We start from the raw sequence: 23,479 nt of genomic DNA, 5'->3' as shown, positions 1-23,479 counted from the left end.
ACCGACGTGAATCAAGCCAATAAGCGACAGCGACGATCGAGAAGAGGCGGGTGTTTTCGCCGACGTCTGTGGGGCGCCGGAAGCGTCGGGAGGAGGCGCGGGACTGGCTTGGGGTGTGTTGCCCGCCGCGCCGCGGGAGCGCCGGGCGGGTAAGCGGCGCGGGCCGGGATGGAGCCGCCTTTCTCTCTTGCGAGGCGGCTGGTGTTGCAGGGAGGGTCCCGCTGTCCCTCCCGGCTGCGCCCCGCGCTGCTTGAGCGTTGAGAGCGGGCGGGCGGGCGCTGAAGCGATCCCCCCGCGGGCTCTGGGAGCCGGCGTCCCTCTCCCCGCTGCCGCATGGAGCCCGCGTCGTGGGGCGGGACTCTCGGGTTCCCCGGGTTCTCGGAGGTGGTGGTGAACGGGACAGGAGGGGTAGGCTCCCCCGGGCAGGCTGCCCCTGGGTCAGCACGGGGCGGGCCGGGAGCCTTTTCCTTTTAGCCCTTCCTGCCACACGTGCGTGATGGAAGACGTGGGTGTTCCGGGGTAATTCGTGGTTGTTGTTTGGAAGGGAAAGCTGGTACTACTTCTGCGGGCTCCTGAGAGCTGTCTTAAGCGCCAGCAGCTGGCAGTGGGGGTTTGGAGGGGCTGTGAATCGCGGGGGAAGCCCTTTCAGGGAGGTGTCTTGCGGGCGGGATGGTGCAGCATCGGTATCTTCCTGTTTCCAGAGGGATAAGTAAGGCAGGGACGTGTCAGCTTATTTCCTTTGAAGTACTAGAATAAATATGCTTCGCTGAACAACAGGGTGTTCTGTAAGTCTGCTCACAGGACTTCAGATCTGGTTATTTGTTCTCACTCTTAAGCAAGTCCTTTGCCAGGCTTTAGAGTTTTCATGGGTAGTCTTGTAGTAATACTTCATCTGAGGCGCCTGAGACTTCAAGGGAACAAACCCTTTTCATGTCAGAAAGACATGAAAAGACGTGAAAAACCTGCAGACTCTGAGCAAGCAACGAGTAGGGTTTGATACATTGGTTTTTCCCTGGGTGACGCATTCAGAATTGGTTGTTGCTTTCAAGCGTGACTGTTGAAGGCATTGAAGTTTTGACCTGCTATGACAATGAACTGACGTATTTCCTTGTCAGAATGTTTGTGCTGCAGGAGGGAAAGGCAGGGTGAAGGCAGTGATCCATGCAGTTGTTTGGCCTTCGTGTTGCTGGTGTAGCAGCCCCATCGCAGCCTGGCAGAATGTTTTTTTTATTTTCATAGCGTTGACACTGATGGAGGATGGAGGTGTTGGTAACCTCAGGTGTTCAGGCAAAGATAAGCGTTAGTCTTTGTATTAATATAACCCCCAATGCATGGTGTCTGTTTCCCTTGCTCCCAGTGATATGCTGGAATGCTGTGGTAAGAAAACTGACTGAGAGTGGTTGTAAATCCTCATCACAACGCTGTTGCTGGTAATAATTTTATCCAGTTTATGCATTTCTGGCTTTTTTTTTTTTCCTTATATTTTATATCAAAATTATTGTGAACATGTTGGCAAAGGTTGGAAGAAAGCCTTTTTCTTCTGGTTATTTGGTATCCGCGTTAAATATGCCTAGACTTGTTGCACGCTTCTAATTGCTTTTGACAGTCTTACACCCTAATATTTGGTATTAGGAAGCAATGGATTCTCTTTCTATCCCTGTTTTTTCCTTAATGCCTCCCTCACAGTATTTTATGTGCTGTTGTGGTGGATTTTCCCCTCTGCTTTTATGTTTTCCTCATCTTGGCAGTAGAGGACTGTCTCTGTTCGGTGTTTTCTGCCTGTACCAGGTATGCAGGGAGGAGAAAGTTGTGGGTTTTCTTTGCCCATGCTCAGTAGTATTCATTTTGCCTTCTGTCTAGGTAGGATATACTGGAATGTCTTTGAAGTACTGTCAAATACCAATTTTAATTGTTGGAAGAAAAAGTGGTGTTTTCTATTTTACACACTAAAATAGAAGTTGTTGCAAAATTGGCTGTGATATTTCTAAAAAGCTACAATTCTCTAAGCTTCTTTCCAAGGTCTTACTCATACAAAAGCATCTGAGCTCTTTTTGAGAATTTTCCAAAGCAGAGGAGAGACAGAACTGGTCCACACTTGTCAATCTCTGTTGTTTGTCGAAGTATTAAACCAGATCCCAGTAGCATCAGAGATGCTGCAGCTGCCTGCCTCTGCCTTTACAGCACAGCATTGGTTTTCTGCTTTGTTCACATATGGCAAGATGTAGCCATCTGGGTTAGAAAGCTGTATGTTTTTGAAGGAAAAACATAGATTCTGCAGAAGGTTGACAGCACACACTGCAAAATTACAGATCCTGGAGAAGTAGGGATTTCTAGCCGTGATGAAAATTAATGTTGCAAGTAAATGTAAACAGGCAAACGTCATGTACAAAATATTGCAGGATTCTGGAGTGCTTTTGCAAATGTGTCGGCTTCTTAGCATGTAGAAAGTGAAAGATGATAAAAAGGTAGTGATTGATAAACCTTCCCCCAAGTACAAAAAGTTTGAGTGACCCATGTAATCTCCTTGATGAAGAAACCCCCTTTATGTTAACATAAATTATACCAGCATAGAGCAAGACATGGTGCTGTGATAATCAGAGCAAAACCGTTCTTGGCAGCTGGCCACAACGGGCTGCTGCGTGTGCTGGAGCGTCTTTATTTGAGGAAGTAAGTGCCTTGCTTTAGGAAAAAGTCACCTCAGATCAAAAATAGGAAGGGTTTTGATATTACCAGTGATTCTAGGTCATTATATTAAAGAAATATTAACTACCTTTGCTGTATGATGAATATCAATGCAGTAGCAAATGTAAGGTTTAATCTCTTCAATCCCTGTTAATGGAATCTTCTCATATTGATCCTAAGAGTTTAGTCTCTTCATGATTGCTGTTAGAGCTCTGTCAGGTCACATCAGTTAAGAGATGGTGGGATTTTTTTTCTCCAGATACAGATGATATGCTTACAATGCTGGGAAATGCATTCTCCTCTGTGTAAATTTTTTTTTCTTTTTCCCTTCTGGTTTTTTCATGTGTATCTCATTGGTCCCAGTTAAATTTGCCTGTTTAGTCTTCTCTGTGGAATAGGTCTCTACTTGTTTCCTTACTGACACTTTGAGCAATATACTTGATGGTTGATTCTATATTGTTAACTTTCTTTTAATTTATTTGAAAATTCTAAAATGACATTTCTTTCATTCCTCTAAATGCAAGATATTCCCACCTTTGAGATTTTTCTTCTACCTCCATGCTTACTTCTTGTCTGATGTTTTCTTCAGTCTGTTGGTTTCTGTGATCACAGAATGGTTTGGGCTGGAAGGGACCTCACAGATCATCTAGATCCAACCCCTTGCTGTGAGCAGGGACACCCTCCATTACACCATGTCGCCCAAAGCCCCATCCAACCTGGCCTTGAACACTGCCAGGGAGGGGACAGCCATAGCTTCTCTGGGCAGCCTGTGCCAGGGCCTCACCACCCTCACAGTAAAGAACTTTTTTTTCCTAACATCTAATCTAAACCTGCCCTCTTCCAGTTTAAAACCATTACCTCTTGTCCTGTCACTACGTGCCCTTGTAAATAGCCACTCACCATCTTTCCTGAAGGCCCCCTTCAGGTACTGTAAGGCTGCTGTAAGGTTTCCCTGGAACCTTCTCTTCTCCAGGCTGAACAAGCCCAAGTCTCTCAGGCTGTCTTCATAGGAGAGGTACTCAAGCCCTCTGATGACCTTCATGGCCCTCCTCTGGGCTTGCTGGAACAGCTCTATGTCTATTTTGTACTGGGGTCCCAGAGCTGGACTCAGTACTCTGAGTGGGGTCTCATGAGAGCAGAGTAGAGGAGGAAAATAACCTCCCTCGACCTGCTGGCTGAACTGCTTTTGATGCAGCCTACAATACAGTTGTCTTTCTGAGCTGTAAGCACACATTGCTGACTCATGCTGAACTTCCCATCAACCAACATTCCCAAGTCCTTCTCGGGGCTGCTTTCAGTCCATTCTCTGCCCAGTCTGTAGTTGTACTTGGAATTAGTCTGGCCCATGTACAGGACCCTGCACTTGGCCTTGTTGAACTTCATGCGGTTGTCACAGCCCCACCTCTCAAGCCTCTCAAGGTCCCTCTGGAAGGCATCCTGTCCTTCCACCGTATCGATCACACAGCTTGGTGTCATCAGCAGACCTACTGAGGGAGCACTCAATCCTGTTGTCTATGTGTCTGGCAAAGATGATAAACACTGCCAGTCCCAGTCCCAACCCCTGAGGAATGCCACTTATCACTAGTCTCAGTCTGGCCGTTGAGATGTTGACTGCAGCTCTCTGAGCACAGCTGTACAGCCAGTTCCTCGCACACCGATACTGTAGCATCGTGTGTAGTGAGAGTGTATCTCTACCTTTTATCCAGCTTGTGTTTTTGTTTTGTCAAAATACTGGTGAATCATGCTAGATTCAGTGAGACCCATCAGCAGGGATAAAAATGGGAGTGTCTTTCTCAGCCTTGCTGCCTGATGATCTAACACAGCCTGTATGTGAGGGTGGGTGCCTGCTGCCTGTGATAGGTGTATGTTGGTGGTGGCTTGGCTGACAGTGCCACATGATGTATAAGCTTGCACCTAGCTTCAGTGGCACCTACCTGGAATGTGTTGCTTTTTGAACACTGTTAATGTTAATTATTAACAGTTAATAATTTCAGTAGCTTCTGCATGCAGTAGGGGGTGGACACTACTGTATTTACACAAATGAAAAAAAAAAACAACCCAAACCAAAACCCATTTGAAAACCTTATCTGAATCCAGCTTCTGGTATTTGCTGTTGGTCTAAAAACCAAGTGAGGCTTGTGATGTGTGTGTGTGTGAGAGGTGGCTGGGCTGTGGATGGTCAGGGGTGGGACCATCTATGAGTGTGTAGGGACAGAAGGAATTGGACCACTGTGGGTCAAGGCCTAGGCATGAGGTATCAGCAGCAAAGTCTTTTGAGGAAGAGTGCATCATGCTGTTGCAGTGTGTTGTGTCCAATTCTGGGCTCCCCAGTTCAAGAAAGATGGGGGAAGTACTGGAGAGAGTCCAGTGAAAGAGTATGATGTTGATGAGGGGGCTGGAACATCTCTTGCTTGAGGAAAGGCTGGGAGCTGGGTTTCTTTAGCTTGGAGAAGACTGAGAGGGGATCTCATCAATACTTAGAAATATCTAAAGGGTCGATGTCTACAGGATGGGGCTGGACTCTATTCAGTGGTGCCCAGTAACAGGAAGTGGCAATGGGCACAAACTGGAGCACAAGAAGTTCCATCTCAGTATGAGAAAAAACTTTGACTTTACAGGTGACAGAGCACTGGAACAGGCTGCCCATGGGGGTTGTGGAGTCCCCTTCTCTGGAGTTATTAAAAACCTGCCTGGACTCAATCCTGTGCAATCTGCTCTATCTAGGTGAATCCTGCTTTAGCAGGGAGGCTTGGATGTCCAGAGGTTCCTTCCAACCCCTTACTGGTCTGTGATTCTGTAATGATTTTGTCTTGCCTCAACTAATTCTGTCCCTTCTAGTATGTTTAAAAGACTTGAGTATTCAGGTACTCTGCTAGGTACAAAGGAAAAGGGCAATTCTGAGGCCTGCGTAAGAGCAGATAGAACAGCCTAGAGCACACATACACACACACACTGAGGTGGGGAGAGGGTGCTGGGCCAGCTGAGGAACAGTTAATTTGTGTATAGCTTTAGCAAAAGTCACTGAAGTAGAGTATAAAGAAAAGTTGAAGCAGTTGCTGTGAAAATGCCAGGAAGGGGCTTCTGATGGATACACCTGACCAGCAAATACACCAATGTGAGCAGTGGTTTCAGAATTAATAACTGCTACTTGAAGCACACTGGAGAGCACAGGGACAGCAGACCCTCTAGCTCTTACCCTTACTGAAGCCAGGACTAACCAAACTCTTCTGGCTTAGTCAGCTCTGACTACATCAGACTAGTCCTGCATCTCGGTTATAGAATGTACTTAAGGTCAAGTCTGTTATAAAACAGAATGGCATGTTTAGAAGATAGTCTGGTTTGTTTGTACCAATGGAAGGGTCAGAATCTCTGAATGTAAAGGCTTATTACAGTTGAGGAAAGAACTACTTCCTCAGGATTTACTATCTGTTACCACAGGAAAAGCATTTGTTAAATCAGCTTTGCGTTGACCTCTCATCACATGCAACTGAGTCTTATTTCTCTCTACTTAATGGTATTGAAAGATGGTTCCTAAGTCAACATCAGTGAATATGTTGCATTTTTTTCTGAGTGCTTTTAAGGAAGCAGTTACAGTAGTAGTTTCCAAAAGCTTTTCCTAACAAATGGAAGAAAAACTGAGACCTGAGATAGCGAGTAAAAGATTATAAAAAGATAAAGCTCTGAAATTTATTAGGGAAATGTATCTTCAATAACTTGTCTTGAGAAGATTTTTGCTACTGTGAATTCAGCTCAGTAGTTCATATTCTTTCTTAATTGAGTACAGTGGATTGCTCTGTATTAATTCAGACAGATCATGGGGACAGGCAGTTGAAAGTTCTAGATTTAAAATGTCTGGTTTACTTAAGAAAAAAGTCATTATGAATGTAAATATGTATTTTTGCTAACTTGTGGTTTTTTGGTAGGTATTTGAATAAGTCTTCAGCAGCAGAGTTGCTAAAACTGACAGAAAAGAAGTACGTGAGTGTTCATTGTTTTTCACAAAAACATATCTGACAGTGCTACCTCTGTTTGCAGTTAACAAACCTTTTGGTCGTGTTGATTCCTAACATCTGTAATAATCAGTATTTTCATATAGCTTCAAGTCTGTTTCTAGTTAAATGGTTTTATTTTGTAAAAGTAGATAATGGCATATATTTCTTCTTCTTAGCATGTCCTGTTGTTCTTTTTCCTGTTGATTATTTTTAGTTGCTGGAACTGCCATTGTGAAGGGAAACTTCACAAACAGAATTCTAGCAATTTCATGTCTGTTTTCAAAGATCTATAGTATAGAATTTGTCACTTTCAAAATCATCAGAAATATTTCAGGTCCTCAAGTTTGTGTTGTCTATCATAGTGTTGAGGAGAATGTCTTGTGGTGGTGACTTATTTCCACCTGTATTTAGTTACTAATTTGGACTTTGAAAGTGATGCTTCTCTCCAGAAAGAACAATTTGTGTGTTCTGTTGGCTTCCAGTTTAAAACAGGAAAAATCCACGTGTGAAGAACTGCATTTCCTTCATGTATTCAAAATGGAGTTTTGTACCAGCTGAATTGTGTTCTGCTTTAACGTCTCTCCAGATGGTTGAGATGATGAAATAATTCAATCAAAGTTTATTATAAGTAGAAATTATTCAAACTAATAAATAGGAGCTGAACGCTTCATTTTTTAAAAGTCCTCTATTTTTAGCAGAGCAATATCAAAATTGCTATAAGGTATGCGTGTATGAACTTAAATGTACAGCTGGTATGTGCAGTATGCATATATTTCAATAGAGTTGTTTATGGTATCTGTAAGTCCTGAAATTATGCTGATTGTACAGCACTAATTTTCAATCATTCTTGCACGTACTACGAGTTATTTTTGCTGAAAGCTCATTAATTACTTCATACAACTAGATAGTCTCACTTTAAAAAGGGCTAATTAGAAAAAAAAAATTGTATGGGCCTTGCATGTGATATGTTACATTGGTAGAAGTCTGTGAACCCTTATTTCTGTGTTCACTGTCCTTTTTCTCTATTCATAATGAGTCTGTTTTGGGCTGACTGGATGTTTCTTGTCTTCAGTGGCATATCGAAGAGATGAAATGTGGTCTGAAGGGCGATACGACTATGAAAGAGTTCCAAGAGAACGTCTCCCTCCAAGGATGCACCCTGATGTAAGTGTGTAGTATGTTCCTTTAGCATTATCCCATTACACTATACCTTTATGTCATGGCTTGTACCATAAGGGTCGGATTTATGTACATATTGAAGTTCCTAGTATGCCCCAGGTTCCATTCTTTTCTCGTACATTTCACAGAATCGTGTTGGAAGGGACCTGTAAGGACCATCGAGTCCAACTCCCGTTTAAGCCAACAATCTAGCAAATACATCTGCACAGAGAATAACGGGGTGCCCACAAAATTAAATGTGGTAGTATTTTATTTTTCAAGTCTGTAGAACATGTTTGAGAATATTTGTATTTTGATAAATTTGATTTTTTGGGGGGGGATAATTCTTTGTGTTATTAAATACAGGATTTTTAATAACTTCCAGAGAAACAAAGGCCATACTATGTTATGTTTTCCCCAGACTTTTTTTAAATGTTACTACACTTTTAAAGTGATTTGAGGTGGTAAAATGCCCACTTTCAGTATTCTTGTCACCAATGCAGTTTATTGTGATGCTGAAGGTCTAGAAGGAAATGTGTATATCAAATGTTGAAAATAATGTCTTTGCTAAAGAAATGGTTGGAGCCTTGAAAGGAAATGTTCATCCAGAAGAGTGTCAGTGGAAATCTACTTGGTAGGCATGGAGACTTTTACTGTGTTATGCTTGTGAAAGCAAATGCAGAAGCTGTGCTTACTGTGTTGTTGAATATCTCTAGAATGCTTTTAGAAAATCTCAGTGCCAAAAAATTGGGTAAAATTGTTGGCTTGTTGTTTTTTTTTTTTTTCTCTCCTGTGTCTGAAGCTTCTAAAGAAGAGAGGAAATTGATCGTAGCTTTGTCTTTTGAGCTGTTACACCTTAGGTAGAATGTTAGGAGTACTTTCTGGTATTTCTGTTTACAGGCTGTGCAGTGTACATTAGGCAAAATAATATTTCAGAGGTGTTTCCATGTTACCTGACTCTTCTTTCAAGTGTTGGAATAATAGCGTAGGTGCTTTTGCATACTTTCAGTTCCCTTTATGTATTTTCAGCTTGTTTTGGAAGTCTGCCAGTGTTGGAAACTTGGTGACTAGTTACCTACTCTTCTCTATTGAGTAGTGTGTTAGTGTTTGGCTACTCTGTGACATTTTTAACTCTTATTTTACAGGTAACAACAAAATCTCTGCATTTTCAGCAAGCTGGAAATCAGATAAGTTTGTACAGGGTATTTAGTCAGCTGCTTCTCCAAAATATTTATCAGCAGTATATAGGACATGAGGAAAGGCAGAATATGTTTTCACTTTTTTTTTTAAATTAATATTTGACTTGATTAACACATTGCTAATTTAATTTAAGCATCAGTGGAGTTTCTAAATTCTTTTAGTCTTTCAAGCTCTCCAGGAAGCCATGCACTGCATATGCATTATGAAAATTTTCTGAAGAAATTAATGCACTCATTTTGATGGAAGAACTAATGAGATAGTTCAATGCTAGCTTTGTAATTACATGTGTTTGTAACTGGAGAAGACCGAATATGCTGCATTTATCACAGTCAGTACTGTCCACCTGCTCCAAAACAACACACCCAGGAGCTGGACAAAGCAAGACCTGGTTGGTGTCTTGCTTCCCTACTGAAAGATGGACATGAAGCTCCTTCTCACACAGCGCTGCTGAGTCAAGTCAGTGGACAGGTGGCTTCTGTCCTTGTAAGGCAGTGCCATTGTATCTGTGTCTGAGTATAGAGGTCTGACTTAATTTTGACTAAACAGGTGAAACAGAAATAATTTATTCAGTCTTTGAAACCACTCAGCATTTGCTGGTAGGTTAATACATTTGAACCAAGACGTGCCCGTGATAACAGAATGAAGTCTCTCTTGTTTGAGAGACTTGTCCTAATGTGACCCTGGTGCTAGTTATGTATCAAGTATAGATTGTAGTAGGAACACAGGCTTTCAGGTCCTGGTAAAAAACCAAAAAGTTGCAAGCCTTGACACAATTAACCCGAAGTGGGTATACCTTGAGTTTCCATGTAACTATCCTTCTAAATGTCAGTATAGTTACATGGTGGGAACCTCTGCGTGAGCTTAAAGCACAGTTTTATTTTTGCTTCAGAGAACATCTCTGTAAGACACCAAACTTAAAACCAAACCCAAACCTGTGGAGGATGTTCAGGGTAGATCAAACATTGTGGCTGTGTATGAACGTGTATGTAGTCTCTACTTTACATCAGTATGGCTGTAGGCTGGATTTGGATGGCCCTCTAGTGAATTCGTTGGGTGGCCTCTGGACTAACTTTTTTTTTTTGCATGATAGCTTGTGAATGTAATGTGTTTTTCTACAAAAACTGTTGGTGCATTAGACTGTGATGACTACTGTTGTTAAAGAAAACCTGGTTTGAGTATCTTCCCATCTCTTCTCCAGATTGCATATGCTAAGTCAAGTCTCTGCATTCACAGTTTGTGTTTTTTAAGGCCTGTAGAGAAAATAACTTGCCAAAGGAAGAAGACTTAAAAAAAAGGTCTTGCATTTATGTTTCCATTTGCTTTTATTTGCAATTGGCTTACGTAATACTTTGTTGTAGCAAATGAAGTTTGTATTTTTTTCAACTCTGCGATTTGTACTTAATGAACAAAGGATTTTAATTGGGAAATTATGTATGACATTTTATTTTAAGGAAATGCAATAAAATAATTATGCATTCCAGCAAAAGGCTACTCAAAACTTGCATTGAAAGAAAAAAATAAGTATGTTAAAACTCTCTCTGTTGCTGGACTCATTAGATCACCTACTTTAATGTCTTGAGAAGGTGCTTATCCATTCATATTATGGAGCAAAGACTGTCTTCGCTAGCGTCTCTGCAGTGTGGAGTATGTTCGGGACATTAAGAAAACTTATAGTATTTTCAAATGGCCTCTTTGTTTCACAGGCACTACAGGTGTAACTTACTTTTTTGCATTCCTAAATTCACATGTGTCTCAAGCATATTTTGCTTAAAAAAAAAAAAAGTAAGTAGCTGCTGCTGCTTTAAACTTTCAAAAGAAACTTAAACCATGTTGAAAACTTTCCCTGTGTAATTAACCTTGTAACACCTAAGGATTACATCAGAATGGTGCCCAATTAGATTTAATAAGTTATTCCACCATCGGACTGGCATGATTTTTAATGTTTGTTTGTTCCTCTGTGCTGTTTGATATTTAAAGTTATTATAATCCCATATTTAGAAATAACTTTGTTCTACTTTTGTGTATTCACCATAGATTTTCAGCTGTTAAAAGCAATATGATTTCTTTTGTTTTGTGGTTTAGGAAAATTACCACAGAGTAGTAAACGTTGTGCCCAAGAAACCACCGCTGCTTGAAAGACCTGGGGATGGGAGTTACGGTCGGTATGATGATTACGGTCACCCTGAGTACAGAGACTATGAAGAGGGTCGGTGTTTTGCCCACGACCGGAGAAGTGGCCCCCCTCACCGAGGTGTACGTAAGGTGATTCTTCTCGCATGTTTATGGTGTTTACCTTCTGATCTGTGCTTGAATGCTGAACAGTTACTATTTCAGAGCATTGATGTGTCTGCTGTTCTCATAAACTGGGATAGAATGAAGAGAAAAATCATCCAGGTTTTGGTACTTGGTGCTTCTTTTTGCAAGTGCTGTGCTTCTGACACTTTTGTGGTTATATGGTAGTACCTGTTGGATGCTTCTTATGGCTTCCAGCCCTTGACTTTACAGTGGACAAGGGCTTTTTTCTGTGGAAAGCTCAGAGTCTGAACTGGGTAAACAAAAGTGGCCAGAACTCCTCTTTGTAATGCAGTGAAAAGTTGTCTGGATTAATAGAAGAATGTGATCAAAATCTTTCTATTTAACAAGTCCTTGCATATGCAACTTGTTGAACATTGGCTACCTATCCTTCTAACTCACACAGTTCCTTTATTTATATTCTGTAATGATGTTGAATTTTTTTTTTCCAGTAGCCACATTTAAGTACACAATTTATATTCCCATTGAAAGTTTATTAGTGTTTCCTTCTCCAACCCAGCTGCTTGAAATTCTGTAATTCCAAATTATTGACGATGATTTACATTTGAATAAGGGAGATGTTATTTTTCTTTCTTTTTTTTTTTTTTTCTCCAAGTTGGGGAGGTTTTTTTGGTAGATTTTGTGTTTTGTACGGCACTTCAAAATTGCTCTTTTTCATAGAGTTAGAAAATAAGGGGAATGGGGTAGAATGAATAAACAGAGAGGAACCTTGCTGTGAAATAATTACTAGTTTCTTTTAGCTTACTTGGATGCTTTCGTTTTGCAGTAAATAAGTACTGTTTGGCAAATAACTGTACATGACACCTGATGTTAAGATACACGTCACACAATTGTTTTGCACATGTGTTTTGCAGGATGAATCAGGATACAGATGGCCAAGGGATGATCATCCCGGCAGTCGGCAGCCTGACTACAGGTATAGGACTTCACTGCAGTGCTGTGGGCAGGCTGGGGGTATTTAGGACATTTTTCTTTGTTAGCAGAACAGTTTGTAGAGCAAAGCACTGAAATGGCAGTGATGTGGGAAAGGACATAGATTGAAGTAAAAGATAATAGTGTGTCCTGGTTTCGGTCAGGATGGAGTTAACTTCTTTTGTAGCAGTGGATGGAATGCTGTGTTTGAGTGTTAAAATGAAAGCAGTGCTGATAACACCCTGATGTTTTTAGTTGTGGTCAAGCAGTCAAAGACTTTTTCAGTTCTTCATATTTCTCTATTAATGAGAAAGGAGGGGACAAAGACAGGACAGGTGACCCGAGCTGGCCAAAGAGAGTATTCCATTCCAATTACATCCTGCCCAGTATAAAGGGGGGCTGATGGGAGGAGGAGCGGGGCGGCTCCAGGTTGTGTGGTTTTTGGGGGACGGTTGGATTCCAGGATGGCTCTGGGTGGCATGGCCCGAGTTGTGGGTTCGGTGAGAAACTGCATTGTGTATCAACAGCTTCATATATTTTTGCTCTAAAGTCCTGTTAGCATTGTTATATTTTATCTTTCTGCTATTTTAGTAAACTATCCTTATCCCAACCCACAGGCTTTTGGTTTCTTGGTTTTGGGGTTATTTGCCCCTTCCTTTTCCCTTCCCGTCCCTCCCCCCCCCCACCTCCCCCCACTTCTCCCCCTCCTCTTTTCCTTTAAGGAGCAGGCAGCTGCATGGATCTCGGCTCTCAACCGGGGTAAAACCAGAACAGTCTATTTTGGCGCCCAACGTGGGGCTCGAAAGGTTGGGATAACGGTAGATCTGACCCTGACTCGATTGTAATTAAGACAAAGCTGTGATAAGCACTGTTGTTTAAGCAGTCTCTGGTCATGATGCTGTGGTATTTATTAACAAGGCTGTGGTCACAGCTGTGGCAGCAAAACCACTGTATGCTGTGTACAATCCCAGCAGGATTTTTTACCATCTCGGGGCTGCGGCTCCTGTTTTTGTTTCCGTACTTCATTTTAGTGTATTTTATATCAGTCTATGATACAGTAATATCGATGGCCATGAGCTTGTGCTGGTACTTGTATGAGATTGTGCTGCCCTGTCTATTCTTTGGACAGGGAGGGGTTAATAACGGCAGCCGGTATGGTGGGGGTACAGAAGGAAATAACTGCACTGCTTTCTTTTCCTTTGGGCTAAATACAACAGCTCTTATAACAGTTTTTGAAAATCTTCGATATCCCTGGGATATTCAAACTACCATTTCACTGTTGGTAGGTTTGGTGCAGATGGTTCAGTTTTTGTTATATATTAAGCACAGGTTTATGAATACCACTCAAGAGCTTTCTCCGAGGCCAGATAATCACAAGTGGCAGGGCATGTGGCAGAGTATGGGCAACTACCTAGGCACTTTCTCACGCCCACTGGTTTGGAACTTCACTCCTGAACAGCTACAGGACCCTGATAAAGTGACTGCATATCTGAAAAGAAATTGCTGTAGGTTTCCCAGAGATTCACACCTTACTGCACTGTGCTGGGCCCTGGCCACTATTTACCAAATACTGCTTGATAGCAGGCAGCACTGTCAGTACTGTCAGAGAGAAAGGAAAGAAAACAGACCAGCAGAGACTGCAGCTGCTGCAACCCCTATGACTGGCACTGCAGCTATTGCAACCACTGTGAGTAGCACTGAGGCCACTGTAACTTCTGTGACTAGCACTGTGGCTACTGCAACCCCTGTGACTGGAAATGTGGCTATTGCAACCTGTCCAACCAATGCTTCGGCTACTGCAATCCATACAGCAGATACTGCCAATAATAAAAAAAAACCAACCCACACCAGTGTCTGTTGCTCCCGTACGAAAGAGGAAACACACAAAGAAATCGGTTCGCATAGTGAAGGATTACGATGATGATGGTGAAGCAGGGCCATCTCGAGCATCTCAGGATGAGGCAGAACCAGAGGTTGTCACACGATCCCTGACCCTGAGTGAGCTGCGTGAGGTTTGAAAAGATTTCAGCCGCCACCCAAGTGAGCACATCATCACTTGGTTGCTCTGATGCTGGGATCACGGGGCCAGTAGTCCGGAATTAGATGGCAGGGAGGCCAAGCAGTTGGGATCCCTAGCTAGGGAAGGAGGCATTGACAAGGCAATTGGGAAAAAGCTGGAAATCCTCAGCCTCTGGAAACGATTACTGTCAAGTGTGAAGGAAAGGTATCCCATAAAGGAATATATTACATGTCAATCGCCCAAGTGTAACAGCATAGAGGCAGTTATCCAGCACCTGAGAGAATTAGCTGTACGGGAGATAATTTATTATGATCTGGACAACTCACAGCTTCCCTCTGATCCTCATGAAGTCCTGTGCACCCCAGATATGTGGCGTAAGGTTGTACGAAGTGCACCAGCAGGGCACACCAATTCACTGGCATCAATGGACTGGAATGATGCAGATCCACCAACTGTATATGACGTGTCCTGCCGACTCTGGAAATATCAAGACAATGTCTCCCTCTTTGTCATTGCAGTGGTACAGAAACTGGTCAAATGACTTGACAACAATGTGTGCAACTCCCAACCTGTATGGAGCAATGTTGCAGCTACTGGGAGAAAGCATCCATAGTCCCAGAAGGGAGGATACAGAAGGTACACACCATGAGGCACGCTGTGGTTTTACCTGCGTGACCATGGTGAGGACATGAGTAAGTGGAGTATGCAGCCCACCTCAGCCCTTCAAGCACGAGTAAATGAGCTGCGAGGCAAAAGAATCGCACAAGGCGATTCTGCCAGGAAGAACGCTGCACCAGTGAACAGCAAATACAATCAGCAACAATAGAGGAGCCCTGCCTCCAGCCAGGTGGAGGAGAGGGATAACCGTGTTTATTGGACTGTGTGAATCCGATGGCCTGGCACGTCAGACCCACAAGAGTACAAGGCTCTGGTGGATACTGATGCCCAGTGTACGATAATGCCATCGAATCATGTTGGGACAGAACCTGTTAGCATTTCTGGAGTGACAGGGGGATCCCAACAATTGACTGTGTTAGAGGCTGAAGTGAGCCTAACTGGGAAGGACTGGGAGAAACACCCCATTGTGACTGGCCCAGAAGCTCCGTGCATTTTAGGTATAGATTACCTCTGTAGAGGGTATTTTAAGGACCCAAAAGGGTACTGGTGGGCTTTTGGAATAGCTGCTTTGGAGACAGAAGAAATTGAACAATTGTGTGTCTTGCCTGGACTCTCGGAGGATCCTTCTGTTGTGGGGTTGTTGAAGGTCAAAGAACAGCAAGTGCCAATTGCTATGACGACTGTGCACAGAAGACAATACCGTACTAACTGAGATTCCCTGATGCCCATCCATAAGATGATTCCTCAACTGGAGAGTCAAGGAGTGATCAGCCGAACTCGCTCACCCTTTAACAGTCCCATATGGCCAGTGCGGAAGTCCGATGGAGAGTGGAGGCTGACAGTGGATTATCGTGGCCTAAATGAAGTCACTCCAGGTATGAGTGCTGCTGTACCAGACATGCTGGAAATGCAGTATGAACTGGAGTCAAAGGCAGCCAAGTGGTATGCCACAATTGACATTGCAAATGCTTTCTTCTCAATACCACTGGCGCCAGAGTGCAGGCCACAGTTTGCTTTCACTTGGAGGGGCATCCAATACACGTGGAATCTTCTGCCCCAGGGGTGGAAACACAGCCCCACCATCTGCCATGGACTAATCCAGACCACTGGAAAAGGGTGAAGCCCCAGAGCACCTGCAGTATATTGATGACATCATTGTATGGGGCGATACAGAGGAGGAAGTATTTGAGAAAGGAAAAAGGATAATCCAAATCCTTCTAGAAGCTGGTTTGGCTATAAAACAAAGTAAAGTCAAGGGGCCTACACAAGAAATCCAGTTTTTAGGAATAAAATGGCAGGATGGGCGTCATCAGATCCCAATTGACGTTATCAATAAAATAACAGCTATGTCTACACCAAGCAACAAAAAGGAAACACAAGCTTTCTTAGGTGTTATAGGTTTCTGGCGAATGCACGTCCCAAACTACAGTCTCATTGTGAGCCCACTCTACCACGTGACTCAGAAGAAGAATGATTTCCAATGGGGCCCTGAGCAGCAACAAGCCTTTGAGCAGATCAAACGCGAGATAGTCCATGCAGTGGCTCTTGGGCCTGTCTGGACAGGGACAGATGTTAAAAATGTGCTTTACACTGCAGCCAGGGAGAATGGCCCTACCTGGAGTCTCTGGCAGAAAGCACAAGGGGGACTTGAGGTCGACCGCTGAGGTTTTGGAGTTGGGCCTACAAAGGATCTGAGGCCAATTATACTCCAACAGAAAAGGAAATACTGGTCGCCTATAAAGGGGTTCGAGCTGTTTCAGAAGTGATTGGAACTGAAGCCCAGCTCCTCCTGGCACCCCGACTGCCGGTGCTGGGCTGGATGTTCAAAGGGAAGGTCCCTTCCACACACCATGCCACTGATGCTACGTGGAGCAAGTGGGTTGCACTAATTACTCAGCAGGCTCGAATAGGAAACCCTAATCGCCCAGGAATTGTGGAAGTGATCACAGACTGGCCTGAAGGCAAAGATTTTGGGATGTCACCAGAGGATCAGGAGGTAACATGCGCTAAAGAAGCCCCACCTTACAACAAACTACCAGAGAATGAGAAGCGATATGCCCTGTTCACTGATGGGTCCTGTCACATTGTGGGAAATCATCAAAGATGGAAAGCTGCTGTATGGAGTCCTACAAGACGAGTAGCAGAAGCCACTAAAGAAAAAGGTGAATCAAGCCAGTTCGCTGAGGTGAAGACCATCCAGTTAGCTCTGGACATTGCTGAGAGAGAAAAGTGGCCAATGCTCTACCTTTATACTGATTCATGGATGGTGGCCAATGCCCCGTGGGGGTGGTTGCAGCAGTGGAAAAAGAACAACTGGCATTGTAGAGGCAAACCCATATGGGCTGCTGACTTATGGCAAGATATTGCTGCCCGGTTAGAGAAGCTCATTGTAAAGGTACGTCATGTCGGCACCCACGTACCTAAGAGTCGGGCCATGGAGGAACATCAAAACAGCCACCAGGTAGGTAAGGCTGCTAGGATTGAAGTGGCTCAGGTAGATCTAGACTGGCAACGTAAAGGTGAATTATTCCTAGCTCGATGGGCTCATGATACCTCAGGTCATCAAGGGAGAGATGCAACATATAGATGGGCTCAAGATCGAGGGGTGGACTTAACTTGTGCAATAGCATCCATGGTTATCCATGAATGTGAGACGTGCTGCAATCAAGCAAGCTAAGTGGTTTAAGCCCCTTTGGTATAGAGGACGGTGGATGAAATATAAATATGGGGAGGCCTGGCAGATTGATTACATCACCCTCCCACGAACCTGCCATGGCAAGCGTTATGTGCTTACAATGGTGGAGGCAACCACCGGCTGGCTAGTAACATATCCCGTACCCCATGCCACGGCCCGGAATACAATCCTGGGTCTTGAAAGGCAAGTCCTGTGGCGATACGGCACCCCAGAAAGGATCGAGTCAGATAACGGGACTCATTTCCGAAATGCTCTCATAGACACCTGGGCAAAAGAGCATGGCATTGAGTGGGTGTACCACATTCCTTATGAAAACCCTGACTACCCTGAAAGCGATGGGTGGTGGAACATTCAAACACTGGGATACACATTTAGCCAAAGCCATGTGGTTAGTTAACTCTAGGGGAACTACCAATCGGGCTGGCCCTGCCCAGTCAAGATTTCCACATACTGTAGAAGGAGACAGAGTCCCAGTAGTGTATATGAAGAGTATATTAGGAAAGACGATTTGGGTCATCCCTGCTTCAGGCAAAGGTAAACCCATGTCTGGGATTGCTTTTGCTCAAGGACCTGGTTGTACTTGGTGGGTAATGCAGAGAGGGGTGGAGAAGTTCGATGTGTACCTCAGAGGGATTTGATTTTAGGTGAGAATAGCCAATATAATTAATAAGGTAGAAATTGTATTATAATAATTGCTAAATAACCCATTACTGTATATTCATTATTGCTGTAATTGCTGTATGATGTACCAATGGCATTACAGCCGGAGTCATACAAGTTAATGAAGGATGAGTGCCACGATGATGGCACCAAAACCTGGCCTCCCAAGAACTTTTCTTTCTTCCCCTTTGAAAATGAACACCTTTGATACACAGGCTATGAGCATATTGGTCGAGAGCCCGAGATGCAGCATGCAATGATGCAATGGCTCATGCTCACACCATGAAAGACTGTTATGACAAATGGAGCCTGAAAATCATGGACTAAATGTTAATTTACTCAACAAACTCAGAGGAATAGTCCATAGACTAGGGAATATTACCTGTATGCACATGTGTGTATACATGTGTACACACATATATGTGTGTCTGAAACAAGAAAATGGTTGAACCCAAAATAAATTGTTGGAACCGGTCATGACGTGAATGGTATGGAATAAGGGGTGGATAATGTCCTGGTTTTGGTCAGGATGGAGTTAACTTCATTTGTAGCAGTGGATGGAATGCTGTGTTTGAGTGTTAAAATGAAAGCAGTGCTGATAACACCCTGATGGTTTTAGTTGTGGTCAAGCAGTCAAGGACTTTTTCAGTTCTTCATATTTCTCTATTACTGAGAAAGGAGGGGACAAAGACAGGACAGGTGACCCGAGCTGGCCAAAGAGAGTATTCCATGCCAATTCCATCATGCTCCGTAGAAAGGGGGGCTGATGGGAGGAGGAGCGGGGCGGTTCCAGGTTGTGTGGTTTTTGGGGGACGGTCGGGTTCCGGGACGGCTCTGGGTAGCACGGCCTGAGCTGTGGGTTCGGTGAGGAACTGCATTGTGTAGCAACAGCTTCATATATTTTTTTGCTCTAAAGTCCTGTTAGCATTGTTATATTTTATCTTTCTGCTATTTTAGTAAACTATCCTTATCCCAGCCCACATGCTTTTGGTTTCTTGGTTTTCGGGTTGTTATTTGCCCCTTCCTTTTCCCTTCCCTTCCCTCACCCCCCTCCTCCCCCCCCCGCCCCCCCCCCCCCCCCCCACACACACACACTTCTCCCCCTCCTCTTTTCCTTTAAGGAGCAGGCAGCTGCTTGGATCTCTGCTCTCAGCCAGGGTAAAACCATGGCATAGTAGAAAAGCAGTTCCTATTGTACTGTTAGAAATACAAATTAAATAAATGTTCTGACATTAAAGTTTCTATTTTAGTTTGTTTAGTAAGAATAGAATATATAACATCTTTAGGATGTTAGCCTAGGACTTCAAGTAATTTAGTGCATCTCCCTAATCAGTCAACCTTTTTGTATAACTTCAGAAAGTTCTGTGGCATATTTGCTTCTGTGACTGCAGTGCCTTGGGGCCACAGCACAGTGGAAAGATACCTGTGGCATTTTAAAGATGGTGGGGTGGGTAATGGGCTTATGAAGTTTACCATTGCCGCCTTCTGACCTCCCTGTTGTCTCAGATGGACCGATGAGTAGGTGTTTCCATCATCTGTTATATTAATTTCTGTGAGCACTTCTTAGGTTCCCGTCTATGATATGTAAGGAATAGTGTTAAATGAAGTGCATAAGATAGCGTTGCACTCAAAATTTATGGACAAAGGTGAAACTTAATATTTAAAGAAGAATAAATTGTTAGTATAGCTTAAATTATTAATAGTCTTATCTAAGAATATAATTTCATGGCTGTACTTTTATATTGCACATCCTGTGTTTCCACTTCTCAAGGTGCCTGTTATTATACCAGGCCTGTATTTCTCTATAGTGCATCATGGTGTTAGTCACATGTATCTCATTCTCCATAGAATAACTCCTTGTTACTGCTATCTATATAAAACTATGTTTGTACCATACAAAGATCAACAAAAGTAAACCAAGTTAGCTGTAGGCACCTGGTCAGTTAGAAAATTTGCTGTTAAATCTCCACCAAGTCTAAACCTCTTCCTCTTCTTCAAGCATCAGTCTTGAGGTCTTGCAAACTCATTATGAAGGGATCAGTAGCAATGGCAATGCAGTGCTACAGGGCTACGCAGTTGCAGATACCTGTTCCTTTGAATGTGATGTTATGGAGATAGCATAACTAAGTTATTGCATAACTTCACCATAAAAAAGATTCTTCATAGGGATCTGTGTGCACTAGGCTTCTCTCAAAAGTGCATTCTTGCAGCTAAAAGGGTTTTGAGAGGTATTAAGTGTTTTATGGAAACTTGTGTAAAGTTATTGTATCTTTTCCTCCCACTTCAGAATCAGAGTTGTTTCAGAAGCTGGGAAGAAGCAAAACCAAATTACACAGTTACTGCCAGACAGTTTATTTTACATGGAACAAGAGTGGCACCCAGTGGTCAGAAAGATTCTTGTATGCATCCTGATTTCTTCTATTTAAGTGTTAGGATAAAATGTCAGCTCATTTTGTTGAAATCTTAAAAAATGTGTTGCAGGGTAGGTGATAATCCCATCTGAGTCTTTATTATCTATTTTATAATATGTCACTGTTACATAGCTGCAATAACATTATGAAACAACTCTATAAGGATATGCAATTCACCTGAGAGTATGGGAATGCATTTGCAATTGAATGAAGCCCTACTGATTTATTGCAGGAATATGCTTTGGCATGTCAGAACTCTGTTTGTACAGAAGAGGACAGGAAAAGTAAATAATTATGGATGTAAAATTTTGTGATTAGACTGCTAAGCTCTTGTAGTCTTACATGTGTTGTCATAAACTTAATTATGATTTTGTTGTGTATTGCTCACTATTGAGCAATGTAGTAGATTTCAACAAAGGAAATTGAAGTACAGTACTTGGTATATGTTGTCTCCTGTGGTGAAAATGCTAATTACTTTCCATTTCAAAGATATTTGCACTGTAAAACATGAGATTAAAAAGTTAATGCATGCAGAGTTGCTTTCTTTTTGGCTATAATGACAATTATTTTGGGCAAGTTCTTCTGGAGTACATAGAAATAACTTTTTTCTTCGCGGTAGTAGAAGGAGATTTTAAGATACTTTAAGTACTTTAAAAATTACTTTGTAAATTCTTTATTGAGATAATAAGTTTTCTTGAGTGTTTGTAAAAACTCATTCAGCAGCTAAAAGTGTGTTGCAAGAATTTGTTGTCAATATTATGCTTAAACTTTCTTCATGAGCATTAATCATTCACGTTTTCCTTCTTTGATTTTTGGTAACTTACCTGCCAAGAAGTAGTTTCTGATCTTTTCCTCTTTCCATTTATGTTCCCCCTTTTGTTTGGAGCACTGAAAAACATTACTCAAGAGGCTCCCACAGTAAAAAAAGCTGCTTATCTGGAATATCAAAAAGCCTCAAATTATGCAGAATTTTTGGAGGTGAAAGTTTCCTATATTGAAGAAATTTTTTTTTTTTTTTTTTGGAGTGGGTTTGTTGCTGGTATTGTTTCTCTTGCAGATTTTGGGTTTTTAAAGCTTCATGCCTTTTCCTTAAAAATACAAAGTGCATGCTTACTTAGCAGTTGCATAGCTGTGGCTTGAGCTGTGATGTGTCCACTGACCAGCAGCAATTCTCCATGTGTGACAAGACTTAGCTGTCTTTGTTTTTTTCCCCCTTGGCTTCATTTTGGAGGAGTTATGCTCTAGTTTCCTAGCAGCAGTCATTTGCCAATAGTCAACCTTTGAGTGGAGCATCACTGATCCCATGGCTATCTTCTGGACCACTCAGCATTTGAGAGTTGTTAGCCCAGGTATATCCTATACTCACTGAACAGCTCTCATCCTGACTGTGATTCCTTTATGTTAATATCATATTTTAAATGTAAAAAAAAATAAAGTAGTTCAGAGGATGTGCTGGGCACAGATTTCAAAAAGAGTTCCCAGCCTTTTTTTTTTTTTTTTTTTTTTCTTTTCCTTTCCTTTCTTGTTCTGACTTAAGGTTTTCTTGCTGGATTTCTGCACTCCCAAAAACTGATGTGAATTGTGTAACCTTACGGTTACAGCTTGGTTTGAAGTGCCTTTTGGTTCAAGCCTCGTTCATATATATAAAGAATTGGACATCAAAGCAGAATCTCTTAGTTTGGAGAACAGAGAATTTTCTGCACATGTGATGATAGTTTTAATGTCTTGATTGCTGATGCTCTGAGGATTGTGAAACTTGGAAATTGAGAGGAACAGAGATCAAATAACGTGACTTCTCTGTACATTTATCTTTCACTGATGTTGATCGCTTCTGGGGTTGTTATTAGTTTAGTGATAAACTCATTGAAAGCACTCATTTTATGCATATTAGACTTTTTTGAGAAGTTGCAGGGATCTGTGCTGTTATATGTTGAAGAACTCCAGTTTTACAGTACTTCTCTGTGGGCCTTGTAGCAATGGAGTTTGCAGACAAGTTAACTTTCTTAGTCAGATGAACTTTTCAGTGTGAAATGCTTTAGAAGATTGCTAGTTGAGGTTCACTTTAGTCATACCAAATTTTAATCCTTTTGAGTGCACAGAGCATGACTTCATTCTTTTTTTTCCAGCCAAACTTGAGTTCATAAGATGTGAAATATGTGAAACTTGGCAACTTAAGATGGGTAAGACTCATCTTCAAAGAGAAATTACAGAATGACGCCCTTGTAAATCCCAGATATACATCCATTAAATTTGATCCTTAAAAATTATCTAAGGTCCAGATTTTTGTAAAATAAGCATTGCCATATTTGTAGGCAAAGTACTCTGCATCAGTTGTGATGTTGGTTCACATGATAGAAGATGCCTGAGCAGTGGCTCACATGGCACATCTTGAATAACTCAAGTGCTTGCTGTGATTAGTTTCCCATTGTTAATGAAGGAAACTTGCTGCTGTTCTTCTGTTTATTGCTGGTTGATTGTTTTTGTTGTGTGTTTTTCTCAGTGTCCTGTGTGAAATTAGGAAATCTAGTCTTTAATAGCAATGCATTTATGCACATAAACCAGATTTGCTTATCTGTGATGTGCACAGGAAATATTTTGTAATAAATAGAAATAATTCCAAAGCAGTTTTGATGCTAGAAATGAAAACTGCCAAAATGTTGTAACTTAATATTAACAATTGGTGATTTGTGAAAAACAAATATTCACCAGTCAGTTGTATAATTTGTTTTGGAGATCTTTTAATTCAATGGCACATTGCATTTCCTCTGAAAATTTTATGTGACTTTCTGACCATTAAACTTAGGGTTATCTCTTTAAG

At 42.2% G+C, this 23,479-nt stretch overlaps 1 protein-coding gene across 1 annotated transcript in view; it reads left to right on the top strand.

Annotated features, from left to right (window-relative positions):
- Window positions 1-99: 99 nt before the first annotated feature.
- The window catches only part of PPHLN1 (periphilin 1), an 82,982-nt gene continuing 59,602 nt past the window's right edge, over window positions 100-23,479 (top strand). The window contains exons 1-5 of the mRNA XM_084274981.1: window positions 100-149; window positions 6,606-6,656; window positions 7,747-7,838; window positions 11,115-11,285; window positions 12,200-12,261. Of these exons, the coding sequence (XP_084131107.1) occupies window position 6,656; window positions 7,747-7,838; window positions 11,115-11,285; window positions 12,200-12,261 (326 nt within the window). The 5' untranslated portion in view covers window positions 100-149; window positions 6,606-6,655. The remainder of the gene's footprint in view (window positions 150-6,605; window positions 6,657-7,746; window positions 7,839-11,114; window positions 11,286-12,199; window positions 12,262-23,479) is intronic.

This window comes from Gallinula chloropus, assembly GCF_964237585.1.
Source record: "Gallinula chloropus genome assembly, chromosome: 1".
Lineage (NCBI taxonomy): Eukaryota > Metazoa > Chordata > Aves > Gruiformes > Rallidae > Gallinula > Gallinula chloropus.
Note: the sequence above shows the minus strand (reverse complement) of the source record. Positions and strands in the feature narration are given on the sequence as shown.